This window comes from Lingula anatina, chromosome 2 (genome assembly GCF_051362555.1).
Source record: "Lingula anatina isolate TDL-2025a chromosome 2, LinAna3.0, whole genome shotgun sequence".
Classification (NCBI taxonomy): domain Eukaryota; kingdom Metazoa; phylum Brachiopoda; class Lingulata; order Lingulida; family Lingulidae; genus Lingula; species Lingula anatina.
This window is the reverse complement of record NC_141768.1, coordinates 42,197,795-42,212,730: the sequence shown is the minus strand read 5'-3', so window position 1 is coordinate 42,212,730 and position 14,936 is coordinate 42,197,795. Positions and strand designations below refer to the sequence as shown.

The 14,936-nt window shown below is 36.7% G+C and overlaps 1 protein-coding gene across 10 annotated transcripts in view; it reads left to right on the top strand.

Annotated features, from left to right (window-relative positions):
- LOC106176690 (tensin-3) overlaps nucleotides 1-14,936 on the top strand; it is a 117,937-nt gene that overhangs the window by 53,219 nt on the left and 49,782 nt on the right. For 7 of the 10 annotated variants that reach the window (XM_087006952.1, XM_087006950.1, XM_087006953.1 and 4 more), the window contains 2 exons: nucleotides 9,366-9,407; nucleotides 13,618-13,692. In XM_087006952.1, coding sequence (XP_086863078.1) covers nucleotides 9,366-9,407; nucleotides 13,618-13,692 — 117 coding nt within the window. Of the gene's footprint in view, nucleotides 1-5,161; nucleotides 5,432-9,365; nucleotides 9,408-13,617; nucleotides 13,693-14,936 lie in introns of those variants that run through there. The other 3 variants (XM_087006949.1, XM_087006957.1, XM_087006956.1) reach the window with 2 other exon arrangements.

The following is a 14,936-nucleotide window of genomic DNA, read 5'->3' as shown; positions in this document are numbered from 1 at the left end:
AACATATATTTGAAGACTCTTTCAGGTGTATGTAGATGTAGTTAAGATATTGAGTTTCCTGTCTTCAAATTAAGATTTTTTGGGTCATATACACTATGGCATCAGTCATCTGTAGCCAGGTGAGGCAGAAGTGAGAGGGAAATATGGAGGCTAAGGCTATTTTTAGGTAGTATCCATCTAGTTAAGCTGCTCACAACTTTTTTCACATCGGCTTTCACCAGGTACATGTACACGATGAAAGAATCTTGCTAGTAATTTAGGTGATCTAGTATACAATATGTAAAAAATGTTCCATGTTTAAAATCCACAGGTAAGCTGTACATATATAGAGAAAAATTTAGGATCCCAGGTTATCTAATTAAGAATAGGGTCATGCGTGCACACATTGGGCTAAAACTGAAATTGTAAACACTTGTACACACACATTGCAGACATTGCTGCATGCATTAACATGCTAAATTTGCATGGAAAAAGTTGTTCTAAAATGTTGAAGAAGAGCACAAAATCAATGCCACCTTGGTCTACCAACACCCTCTGCTGGTATAAGTGCTGGAACGTCAGCTATTATTTGGATAACGGGGTCTTTTTGATTGAATATCCGCACTGATGAGTTGACTCTAGATAAGGCACATTAGGTTGTGGGACTATTTTATTCATTTGGATTAATCCCTACGCACACAGTTCAGCTGCAGTGTGACTGCATTACTGGTTTTTCAAGCCTCTTCTAAAACTAATCAGGCACAGTTATCTGCAGCGAGTTTGTTGTGTATGCAAACTAATAGCTCCCTTGGGGACGGGAACTCATTGGATTATCCTGCTTAGGTCTTGCAGCTGCTTTCAGGAGGAATAACTTCATTTTCATCCTGATTTTTTTTTTTTCTGCCGTAGCTCTATGCCTGTTTTGTTGCCTTAGTGGCACTGTTGTATTTTTCCATGATGTGCATTCAGTTTGGCAGATTCACATTGTCTTTATTTTATCACTTGTTGTTTTTTATAACATTTGCAACATTGCACCTTTTTGTCCCATGGAAATAGAATCATCTATCTCGCATTCAAACTTTGATTTCTTGTAAAATATTTGATAGTGAAAGTTTTTTATCATTCAGTGTTTTAAAGTTTTCATTGATTGTTGAACCAAATTTTCACCATAGTTTTGCTTTACCCAAAACTCCTCAAGGGCCACAGAAGATCCAAAGTCAGTAGCTGAAACCCTATGTGAGCAATAACCATATTGTTTTTACTTGAAAACATAATGAATAACATGTTTTACGTCTTCACTTAAACAAACTTATGGGATAAAATCCACATGGAACCAGCATCTGGGTCTCCCTTAATGTCAGTAAAATTTGAAGGCAGCATAAGTTTGAAATTACGTAAACTTTCACGTCATGATAGATTAACAGTTAAAACCTAAGGTAGTGAAAGCATTTTACTCTCTGTTTGCTGTTTAACAGCAATTTCAAACTAAAACTGAATAGATTGATGTTGTTTACAGGCATGAGATTTTTCCAACTATTGGTGGATATCAAACTTTTTGGGAGCCAAAAATATCATTGGCCTAGGCAGCACCCGAACCCCACGCAATATTTTCTGACTTTTTCACTAAATAGCAGTCTCATCCATATGTTAAAGAAGACCCTTATATATCTTACAGATTACGTTGTTTAAGTCAGGCTTGCATTTGCTCAAAATCAGCAAGCACCAAGTAGTTTATCAAATGTCAGATACACTACTGCAGGTCCCAGCTTGACAAGTATATTAAAGATCCCATTTACCAGTTTTGTATCTGAGGTTTCTGTCATATCCAAACATTAGGGCCCCTGTCAAAAAGTTATCATCATTTTGTCATTAGCAGTGACTTCTGTAAAATGTTTAGGGTTGCTTCTTGTGTTGGCAGATAGAGACCTTTTATAACCTTTCATTTGAAAGATTTTTGTTTTGTGATGACTTCATTTTGCTTAGCTACCATAGTTTTTATCATCTTGGTAATGGCATCATCACAAGGCAAATTATATAGCTTCTGGTATTAGGTGTAAAGACTGAATATCGTTTATAAAACCATGGCATTTTTCCTCTAACTTTGAAGCATCAGGGTTCTCCTGGGTTAGTTTGAATGTGGGTATGTTCTGTGTGGCGCTCTGTTGTGTTTTTGGATCATGTATGATACTTTAGTTTTATATTTAACCATACAAAAAAAAAAAAAAAAAAAAAAAAAAAAAAAAAATTGACACCACAAAATATTCTCTATCAACCTCAGGTAATACATGTATCTGTTTTACATTCTGTCTCTGTAGAAAATGGTGGCGCCAGGCTTCCCTTTTGAACCCTTTGAGACTTCGATATTTACATATATGGGAGGACACTAACTCTTTCTGGTTGCTCGTAAGAATACCAATGTGATGTTCTGTTATTGTGTGGTTGCTAAGGGGGTAAAAAAACTGCAGGCATGATCTGCTGGCATCATGGCTTCCATTCACTTGAATCTCCTGTATGCGTGTTGATTGCACTTGAATTATGCATAGTTCAAAGCCCAGGGTCAAGCAGTCGACTTTTACCAATTAGTTTGTTCACAGTCTGATTTTACGTCACCAAGAGGTTGATGCTATCCATTTAGCAAAGTATCATACAGAACCCGCATAAAGTACTTGTAAAGTCAAATTTGATTGATTGTTCAAGTAACTTCTGTGGCCATGTCTTTGTGTTCAAAAGTGGGCTTTTGTAATGCTCTGGCATTGAGTTTTGAGAAGATGTCAAAATTATAAAGCTGTATTCTTTCAGTAACCATCATTTTACTAGACTTGTTCATGTTAGTCCCTCTTCCTTCCCATTAAGAAATAACCACAGCTGAAACTCTCATCTTTTCCACTGACAGCATGATGTGGTCTTGATTGATGTACAAGATTAAGAAAATTAAAAAAATTGAGTGCTTCTTTGGAAAAAGAGAATCATAAAGCTAAATATAACTTGTTGATGAAAATAGTGCCACTAAACACCCTTCATTTGTGAAATAATGTGTTTGTCCTTAGAAACACGAAGAAGAGTGATGCTATCAGCCAGTTAGAAAAAGCTGGTTCTTGATTCCTAGAAAAGATAAAACAATTCCATCAGATGTGTTTGTGTTGAATTTTTAATGACCAGATCGAGATCACTTGGGTGCAGTATTAATGTTTTTGGTTGTAGAACACAGTTCTTATAAGGAACAAGATGGTGATAGTACCAGTGAGATAATTTGATAACAGTTATCGTGTTACCGTTTCAATTATCAGAACAAACATCAGTGCGACACATGTTAGAACTGATAAAAGAATCATCCAGTTGGATGTATATGTTTTAGAAGTGCCCTTCTGTCCGTCCGTCTATCTCTCCCTTTACCTGCCCATCTACATCTCCATTAATTGACTTGTGTGCTTGCATCTAAAATATGCAGGTTTTTCTGTTTGCAGTTTTATATTTGTTAATAAATGTGTATGAAATACAAAAATGGAAAATTTCACCTACAGAGGGTAAAATATAATTCCATCATGGCATGCATTTGTGATTGAGATGGGGAAAGGGATACTAGAGTGAGCCAGAGAAGTAGAACTCACCTATGGAGGATAACATATAGATCTGTCATGACATACATTCATGATTCAGGTGAGGAAAGGGATAATCCATCTGCTTGTCTGATTAGTTCCAGATCTACCAAGAGCCTGTGGGGAACGTGACTTGATTGGAATAATGATGTGATTCAGTGTGTGAAAGAGTAAGGGAGCAGCTTAGTTAAAATACCTGTACACATTGAAATGCCATGAATAACTGTTGCTCATCACTCACACTGCCAAAAATATTAAGTAGATTAGACCAGAAAGCGAGAAAGCGTATTTCTCCATTTCATGTCTGATTTTGATTATTTTAGATAAAAAATTCTGTTAATTGTATGGTATTACACTGTTTGTGCATGGTACCAAGGCTCTTACATACTTCTGTTCTTCATTCTTTTAAGTTTTACCCTAAGTTACCAATTATTTAGTAATCTAATTTCAGGAGCAGACAATTAGATTAATACTCAAACCCCTCAAAATGCGGTTATTTATTTTGGCATGATCTCCATATATTGAACACTAATGCATTAACATATGGACACTGTACCTGTTGGTATGGTATGGTATCGGGATCCTGTGCCAGGTATAGACGTGATTTATACTTTTTGCTTGTGACCTGTGGTCAAATATTCTGACCTGCACTGAATGGACCACATTGCACACATGTATGCAGTCTCTGAAAGTAATAATTTGGTGTGATTTTGCCAGGGGCTTGAATTTTTGATCTAGTTCTAGAAATAGTACATTCTTTGGCTGATCGTAATGAAACTTAATATTAATTTTGTTTTGACCATTTTATCAATTGATATAAGAGTCAAACATAACTGAAGCTTGGGAGATGTGTTTTGTTATTTAAAAAATGGCACGTTGAACTTGTGGAATATGTGTAGAAGCTCAAAAGAGTGAAAGATGTTTAAGCATGTTTTGCGAACTTAATTAGCAGATAACTTAATTAGCAGATCTATATAGAAGAACAAACAGCCATAAAAACCATTTTGAGGAGTTGGAAATACCATCCCTGTTGGGTGTACCATACCTCTTCCCAATTGCTGCAATATACCTGGGTGTATGGGATTCTTGATATGATTGCTTGCTTTTCTCCAGGCAAAGGTTTTACTGAATGACCAATAGTGGCCTGGTTTTCCAGTTAATTTGCACTGGCAGTTCATTTCCTCTACCTGGCCTTAAGTTAATCCAGGTGTTTTTGCTTAAGGCTGTAAGCCTGTGTCTCAGCATCTTCTCCAACTTTAACCTGTCAGTTAGGTGGATAAAGAGGGGGGGGGGGATAATCTCCTTTTGGTTCTCGACACCTTTTCCACGTTTCACAACATGGGGTTGAGAGTCGATTATTTTTCTCCCAGCCTTAATCATCATCATCATCATCTCCTTCTTTCTGTCAGTCATGTTATGGAGGTGGTCCTTATCATCTGATGCTCATCTTCTTCAGTTAGTTCTCAGGTGTCATTTAGGGCAGAGGTGTGGCTTGAACATATTTGACTGTTCAGGCCCCTCCCACCATGTGGTTTTACCTGATGTTTATACACTGGTTGTGGAAGTCGGGCAAGGGTGGCCGATGGAAGTCAGTTGCCAAAGAGATAGAATTTCAGGAATGCACATCCAAGATTTTCCTTTTCCATATTAAGGGATCTGTTTATAGAGTCGATGAATTTGAGGTGTCTGGTTGATGGATGTTCTGTTCAGCATCAAATGGTGACAAGGATTTTTCATTCAGGAATTTTTAACTAAGGATCAGCGCCATCTTTTTTTAAAAATAAATTATTGGAGTCCCTGGGAGATCGTATTAGCACTGATACCTGACAGTTTATGTAAGAGTTGGCTGAAGAAAGGTGAGTTGTTTTTTTAAAGCATAGATTGGAGAAGTTGATAGATCAGGCGCACACAGGATGTATGGAGTGAAATGCCAAAATGGCTGCTTTAGTACTACAGGAAATCGCTGAACATAAATCGTGAATGTAGACAGGTAAAAGAGTATGAAATTGTTAAAGTGATGATTGAGTGACTTGAAGTTTACTTTTAATGGAAGTACTTATTTTTGAAAGACTGAATTATCAAAAGAGAGAGAGAGAGAGAGAGAGAGAGAGAGAGAGAGAGAGCAAGTTTTTGTACTCATCATTTAAAAAGAATAGAATCTGTAAAAGTTCAACCATTTATGTTATTTAGTGCAAACTAAAGAGCAAGTGGTAGGCTTTTACTTTACAAGTGCTTTCACATTCTACAAGTGGAAATTGCATTTGTCTTACTCAGAGGGCAACTATTGCATAGAAGTTAATTCTACCCCTATGATAAGGTAACAGGCATCTTAACTTAACATTTGACATTAAGAAACTAACCATGCACAGACAGACCAGTTGAAGCAAAGATACAGAAATGATTTACTGGTTACGCAGGGATGAGACCGGATACAACTTTACCAAGCCATGTAATGTTAGGCAACCCACACAATAGCAAATGGGGCATGTATATAGAATATATAGCCAAAGATCAAGGGTGGGAGGAGTGGGTCGGATAGATGTCATGGGAGGAAGTACCACAGACACATTGGAGTATATACCTGTATCAATGGAAGATGAGTAAAAGAGAGTTGTGTAACAGTCTTCTCCATTTCGCCCCCATTGACTGAAAATGAAGGTTTTAGTCTGGGGTTACGTCATGAGGGTAGTCTTTTCTCTGTGGTCGCTACTGTGTTAAAGTTAATACAGTCTTTTCTCTGTGGTCTCCACTGTGTTGAAGTTAACACAGGTATCTTGGGGTATGACATTGCTAGGATGGTAAAGGGTGGAAGGGGGAGGGCATATAGGGCAGATAATCCACTTAAGTTACATTTGAGAAGTAATTTGACTTGCAGCATTTTGATTTTGCAGCTGAAGATATAACTTTTTCATCCACCTATAGAGGATTATTGGTAATGATGATATACACTTGGTGCATGCTTGATACTTTATTAAAATTATTTATAATGAGAGTCTTCATTAAAATTACAGTAAAAGCTGTATCCTTTGATACAACCAGCATATACACATAAGTGCAGGTTATGAAGTGTGCAGTGATGAATATGAAATATACTATTTAAACATACCACAGAGGAAGAGATACCACCAACAGATAGATTTTTTGGAGATCATAGTGGTTCAGAGATGGACATTTTGATTTATTTTGTGACTACATGGATGAGGTTGACTGGTTACTCTTTATGCAAGTACCTATTCAAGCTACATGTTGCAGGTAATCCTGTAGAATTCTGGTTTGATGATGAACAAACTTTGTCAGTGTTTTTGTGTGATTGAGTTTGAATTCAGAAAAGATGGCACATAAATTTCTTGCAAATTATAATGAAAATTTTTAGCAATGTGGAATGGCATTGATTATTTTATTTTTGGTCTAAAAATTGGCTTCCCTAAGTTCAATATCGATTCATCTAGTTTTAGTCATGGATTGAATACGATGGCTTTTCACTCACCATAACTCATCTTAAACAGGTAAATGATGACATCATACTGGATCTATCTTTAGAAACCTTTTCTGTGTACAACTAACTGTGGATTTTCAGGCCACATGAAGTATGGCAGACTTTCAGATCACCCTCTGGCTTTTGGGCAATTTTACCTGGATGCGTCATGTTTCTTGGGATCTTTTGATCTCCTGGAATACGCAGGGTCTTGTGTTGAGTTAAGAAAACCCCAGAAACGCAGCAGTTATGATAGTTTGTGCCAAAACAGCATCTGTTTCTGGGCAGGATTAGAAAAGTACTTTTAAAAAAATGAGTTAAAAAACTTGCTATACATAAAAGTAAGACTTTTCCACATTTGACAAAAGTTTGAAATAAAACTATAAAAGACTTACAGTAATATAAACTAAATGCTTAAGTGAATTGCAGATTATTGTAAAAATGTAGTGAACAAATAACATGTCAGATGGTTCGTCAAATTCAAGTCCTCCTGTGTCATTCCATTTTTTATATCTTTTATAACTTTGTTGTTATAGTTGATCCAAAAGAGTTACCCTTCTAGCTGATGGATTTGTTGGTTCTGCAGACTGAGAATTAACCTGGAAAACATCCATGCCCAGGAGTGAGATTTCACATAAACAAAAATTGGTTCCAGAAAGAGCTTGACATCATGACTGTTTTCTTAGCATGTTTTGGTGTATAATTGAGTGGTCAAGTCTTGGTCAGTGTGATCAAATACCCTTGGTGACCAGTCATGACCTTAATGGACTAGACAGATTGGGAAAAGAGAGGGGGTGTTTCTTTAATTTTGTTTGTACTTTTTTAACCCCTGAACATTTTAGGCGAATTTGATGTTTTTGATAAACACTTTTGAGGGAGTTTATATTTGTTTGAAGTGAAATAATTGGGTGCAAAAAGATTTCAGATTTAGCATTTTCATTATAGGAAGCAACATAGGCATGGTTGTTGTCAAAATAATGTCAGTTATGTGCTTTGTGTTGCATTGATATAAGTAATATCAGAGAATAAAAAATAGTTGATTATTATTACTCATGAGTCAGTAGCTGAAAATGAGTGCAGAGTGTTATTTTTGGGGGGATTGCATGTTCTTCGTCATCTCCCACACACCTCAACATATGGGAAACTGGTTTTTGTTGAAACCTTACCAGGGATTCTCATTTACTTTCCAGTGTAAATTGTTGTTTTAGCGATCAGGAAAAAGGAGTTAGAAAGTTTGCTGATGGTTCTGCCACCAACTTCTTTGGTGTAAAGTAAGCATTGGTCATATGTCAGTTGCTGGAAATACAGGCTCCATTCAGAATAGGGGAATAAATAGTCCAAGGGTCAAATATGGCTGACCCATTTGAATACTTCCCCAAGGGATATCTATTCAGTGTCTATTAGGGGATTAGACAGCAAGCTTTGTAGTGGGTCGCCATATTTAACCCTCCGACTAGTTACTCCCCTATTCTGAATGTGGCCATAGACTGTTGTAGCTGGTGGAGGAAAGCAAGATTCCAGCTACAGTAGAGAGTGTGTTTGTCTTAAATCTGATACACAATTGTAAGTGTCCTCCAGGGTTTTCAAAGGAGGTCTTAGTACAGTGGCACACTTCTGTGTCAACTCCAATGCTGTAATATTTTAATTTAAGACTGGACTGACTGTGTGGTTTACATGAGAGAGAGAGAGAGAGAGAGAGAGAGAGAGAGAGAGAGAGAGATTGGGAAAAAGGAGAAAGAAGGGATATTAAGTAGGGGTTGGTTAGGGTAATACAAAGTCAATCACAAAATGTTGTCACACCAATTATACCATAGGCACAAACACAGCTGCATTACCCAGCTAACACCAAATATACCCTGGACTCCCAGCAATAACCATGCCTTAAACAATTTACATCAGGCTTGATTTCTGCACAACATTTATGCTCTAGTTATAGTGTGTGAACTGTAAGAAAAAACATCAACATTTACGCAGGCATTTTCCTGCAGAACTCCCCTGCAGAACTCCGAGGCTAATTTACAGTGACATAAAAATACCTTGTTTTTGGTAATTGAGCACACCAGTCTATGATGTATAACAGCCCTTTCTGTGAGTTCACTATTTCCATAGGTGGCACTTACATGTAGATTACTGCCTACAGTACAAAATTAATATATCAGAACATTATTGATGCTGGATATTGAATATGACATTACACAATTAAGGTCAAAGAATTAATATCTGGGTTATTTTCCAAGTGGCCTATATTTGCTGTGTTAACAGCAATAATTTCCTGTAATTGTGAACTATAAATATTGTATCCTTTGTGTTTCTAGGTGGTGACTGCATGTAATCCTCCCAGCAGCAGTATAGAACTGGTAAGTACTAAAAATACCTGGAACCAGTGTGTGTGTGTGTGTGTGTGTGTGTGTGTGTGTGTGTGTGTGTGTGTGTGTGTGTGTGTGTGTGTGTGTGTGTGTGTGTGTGTGTGTGTGTGTGTGTGTGTGTGTGTGTGTGTGTGTGTGTGTGTGTGTGTGTGTGTTTGTTTGGATATTTACATGTTATGTGCATGTGTGTTGAAATAATGTATGATGACATATATGTGAATGTTTTTACCTAGGCCTGTAAAAATTCTGATTTTAAAGAGAGTTGGACAGTCTGCAATCGTAGGTTGCATGCACATGGGGCATTGTTTGCATTCTGATAGACAATTTTCATAGGTATACATGTTCTTGATACTTATGCCGTGGCAGAACCAGTTTCTCCTCACTGACAAACAGTCACATGTAGTACAGAAATAACCAGCAATTATTTAAACTGACAGCATTTAGACAGTATATCCCACATTTGGGGGGCAAAAATGAATGAGAACATTCACTTTTTCAGCATCCTGCATTGTTAAGGCATGGTTGTGATTTTTTTTTCACACAATTTCAAAACTTCCCACTTATCTTGTCACTTTGATAAATAGCCAACTTGTCAAATTTTTCCTGGCATCAACAGTGGTTATTATGTTTTTGTGTGAAACAGGAACACAATACTTGTTTTTGTTTTTCTCAAAAGGGAATTAAATGTTGACAAGCATCTGGTACAGTTTAAATCTGTTTCACAAGTTGAATGGAAATGAAGATGCACATATAATTATGTATTTTACTGTTTTAATTTCATTGTTTTTCTAGATTTTTTCGCAACTAAGTGGTAAAGTAGGCTGTGACACCTCTGCTTTAAATTGATTCAGATTTCAAGCCTGGCAGCTGAATAGCCCTGTTTTTCTTTTTAGATGAATGTATAGAGAATATCAACATGTTGAAATTAATTGGGTTGTCTTGGTGGTATCCTGTCTTTTCCTTCACCTTCCCATTTTTGTCTGTTGGCCTGAATACAAATTGTTGAGTTTAGAATTAAAATCACCTACTTAGCTTTACATTATTCAGACTTGTTGAATTTCCATCATGTAAAGAAAGTGCTGTGCATATTTTCATGATTGTTGAACACAGCTTCAGAATTCCGTTTTTTTTTTTCTCTTTTTTTCCTAAAACATACTTTTGTGGCTAGATATTGCTGTCCAAAACAAGAGGCTTATGCAATATTTTTGCCCTGTGCAAGGCCCTTGTATCATTTCATTCAATTAAAAGATGTCATACTTTATTTGTTCTTCTTGATTCTATTATAAATACAGTGGTGGGATGTTTCCTGATGTGAGTTGGTATATGCTTGTTTGGAAGGAGTGCTAGGTAATTACTTGCATCTCATTTATCATTGGGGTTGCAGTTGCAATACTAATAAAGACACAAGTTTTAAGATTTAAGATTGAGATTCTAATTTTAAAACCCAAGGAAATAAAGTTCTAAAAGAAGGAAAAAATCATTTGATTAATTTGGTACAGTTGAATCCTTTAAAAAAAGGCATGTTAATGAATTTTACCCAGGTGCTTACCCTGTGTTCCTGCAGTAGAATTTTACACAAAGTTCTAGGGCCTTTGGCACAGATATGTTCATACTTACCCTCAACCAATGAGATTACAGGCAGAAGGAAAGATAATCTCAATATTTTATCTGTAATTAGAAATTAAGATTTCTTCTCCTCCTTGCCCAGAGAAAAAAGTGGCATACTTTTGTGCAAGAAGGGCGTCTGCTTTGGGTTTGGATAGATTAATGTTTTCTATTTCCTTGTTACTAGCGTTGTTTTCCTGTGTTTTTTTAACATTATCAGCATGCCACTGTTTTTACAGCCAGATTCTTTTTTTATAAAACAAATCTGATTGTTCTGAAGACTTTCCAAACTGTTGACACCCTTCCTTTTGCTTTCATCTTCTAACCCCCCACCTCTTGTGATTTCATGAAAACTTTCAAATATGCATCTACAGTAATAATAGAATTCATTTGTTAGCAAATAGAAACAATAAACTATCCTTGAACTTGATACTTAACAGTTGTAAGATATTGCTGATGTAAATGTGTTTTTACAAAATGGGTCCAAGTCCACAATATATGCTATTATTAAAGACTGCATTCCCATAAACCCATGGTACCAGCTGGATCGATCCAACTCTGTGGGGCTTCTTGCTAAAGTGCTTTCGCTGTAATCAACTTAATTGTCTGACACGCCACCTTGAGTAAGTGGGAGATGATTGACTATCATTAATTACCCCTTATCAGCTTTGGTGAGAATCCCCGAAGAGTTAGATTAGTCCAGCTAGCAAGATGGGTTTATCTGAACACTCTCTTAGCCAGGCAAAAGTAGTCTGTGGGACCGAGCCTCTCCAGGTAGTGCTCTGAATACCAATTTGTTTACCTTGGCATACACCAAACTTCCATTCTGTACATTATTCAAGCATGGCCAAAAATGGTGATTTTTCCTAGAACTAGGTCATTTTGAAGTTTTCTTAGATGTGGCAAGTCTGATTGAGGCTAAATTGATTCAAAACAACCTCCAGGCGACATACAAATCAGTGCAATTGCTGGGAATGCAATGGGTTGATTTTACAAAATTGCTTGTGGCCAAAAATGGTGACTTTTACCACCTGGTTACATATTTACAGTCACTGAAATATATGCCATTTTGCACGGGTTTAAGGAGCTCAATTGAGCCCTGTTTTTGTTTCTGTGGGGTTTTGGCACATTTTACCAGGCATATTTATCTATTACCAGTGACCTAATAACATATATTGGTATAAAACCTGTATGTTAATATTTGGTTGAAATGTTTTGATTTCCTGGAAATGAGTTTTAAAAAATTGACCAAAGCAAATGTAATGCTAGAGTAGGCTCAACTTCTTTAAAAAAAAGCCTTAACCATGGCCAAGGGGTTTATTATATGAAAAATAGTATGGGGAATCATACTAGGAAGAACTTCATCTATTCAGAATCTTTTGGTAAAATAATTCAAAGGCTTTTCAGGACCGAGGTATATGGTTTGCAGGAGTCAAAATGTTCTGGGAAGACATTTAAAAGGTTCCTGGGAAGGGTTAATGTTTCAGGAATCATTAGACAAAACAATTTAGGCTTGTTTTATGCTGGCCAAGGTATGCTTTGTGTAGGAGGTGATATGTTGTTTGGAGGAATGTGGAAAGGTTCAAATGTTAACTGCTTTGAAGTTTGGAGATGTGTGTATTCATGTTTATCAGGATAAGTTGTAGGCCCAATCAGCTGAAGAGTTGATTATGCTGCATCCTTTGGTGCAAATTTGTGCACGTGCAAGCACAGGAGTATGTGTCTGTTAAATTTTCTTTTTCTAATTTCACAATGAACTCAATTTTACAAGGGTTTCTAAAAAAGCTCCAATGGTTAGTCCTACAATTTCGCTGGCACAGGTGATGAACTCTGCTTGAAAAGCCAGAATTATTAACACCACTTAAAGATCAGCCATTAGAGAAAAGTAGTGCATGGATAAGGATCCTCGTCTTAGTAGAGCTATAAACTTTTCATTGCCATTAGTATTCCTTTTCATACTGGCTTTAAAAATTCTTGAAAATATAGCTACCAAGGAATTCTGTGAGTTACGTACATGAAGGAAACAATAGCAGAAAAGCAGAACGAAGTTAATTCATACAATGTGGCATACAAAAAACGCGAGGTGTTCTAACGATCAAATTTCTCTGATAGAGAACTACATTAAAAGCCACTTTTACACAGCTAATAGTTTTACAGCAGGAGAAAAAAAAAGCAAGCATGAAATGTTCACCACTGATGTGCATAGAAATAATGAGCCGAATAGAATGCCAACGGTCAGTGGAAGTAAACTCACGTGGAAAGGTGTATGTTCCCCCTCTGAGATAAACAGTCACAAACCAGTTTCACCTGTATTGCTAAAGAAAAACATCTTAAAAGAGAGAAGAGAGATCTGCAGAGAGAGGGAGCACTAGTGTTTAAGTTTGTAGGCTACAGGATCAGTTTACAGTCGGTTATTGTGATTTGCCCTAGGGCAATTTGTGTAATATTTCACATTTTTTGCATTGACATTGAAGAGTTTAGGCTAGGCTCCTTGAATAGTCCTTCTCCCAGTAGTTTAATGTTACAATAATGCACTAAGGATTGTTAAAATTTGCAGCAGTATATGTTTCAGTGGAAGTTTTTTTTTTCATTTCAGCAGAGCCATGATACTTTAAAGAGGCAGCAGCAGCAACAGCATCCACATCATCATCAGCAGCACGTACATTATTCTGTGAGTATGAAAATGATTAAGTCTTTGTTAAAACATGGACTGTTCATATCAAATGCAACTACCCAATTCTGAAATGGGGAAAGAGAGCACTTTGTTTCCATTGTAGGTCAAATTGGCCATGTAAATTGTGCATTAAGTGCTTTACCAGTGGGAGCCTTTAAATACTAGAGGGGGTTGATAGAAATTGTCTCAAGAAAGGCTTATCCAATACCTTTGAATTTGTAGTGCTTTCTTTATCCATCCTATAAATCCTTCCTATTTGCTATAAAATGTTTTTTGCCAAGCCTTTAATCGACATATATGGAAGGAGGATCATTTGGAAACAAGACATTGCTCGATATCACATCTGACAGGAAATCCAGCAGCAAGATCGGAATTGACACCATAGTTGCGTGACAATTCCATCGCCTAACTTGAACATCAATCCCCCCTACAACTTGTGTCTCTATGAGTAGGAGCTTTAACAAGATGACAAGAGAGCCAGAGGACAACAGAGATAATGTGGCATGGAAATCGTGCAGTGATTTTCTAGTGGAGATACTGTTACCTAATCTGCATGCGTATGTCATTGTCACTTGATCCGGTCACCAAGTCCTAGAAGCAACATATCTTTGGCTTACTGCTGAGTGCAAAATTACTGTAAAAAGGAGTCCATGACAATTGAATGATGGACATGACACCATGGGCTTTTGTTTTAGTTGTAAGAGGTTAGGATTCTGCATGAAGTGGTTAAATTTTTTTATTAGAATTCTGTCATAAAGACAAATACAGCTTTGACATCAAGTTCAGAGGATAGTCATAGCCACTGGAAGTATTTTTACTTCACTGTATATTTTTGAACAACTGTAACTGCCACAATAGCAGCAGTTCTTGGTTCCAGGTATAGGTTTTTGGATCCAGCTGTCACCTGGAAATCCAGGTAACTGAACTGTAAAAGGTGCTGCTACAAAATGGGACGGAATGAATTAAAACAAAATTATTTCTGCAGGCAAAATGGTGATTAAGGATGTGGTACCAATTTTTGACATTTGAAGCATATTTTGAGTTTTTTTAAACTCCCCTCTCAATTTGCAGCAGATTGACAAATATTTCTTTGAAGTTCAAATATTATTAATTGAAAAGATGCAGGGTTATCATATTGTACCTAGATGAACAAGTAAAGGTTATCAACCAGAAACATCAGAAGTTATGATGGCTTTTTGAATTTTCCAAAAAAAAATGCATTGATTACTGAATTGCCTTTA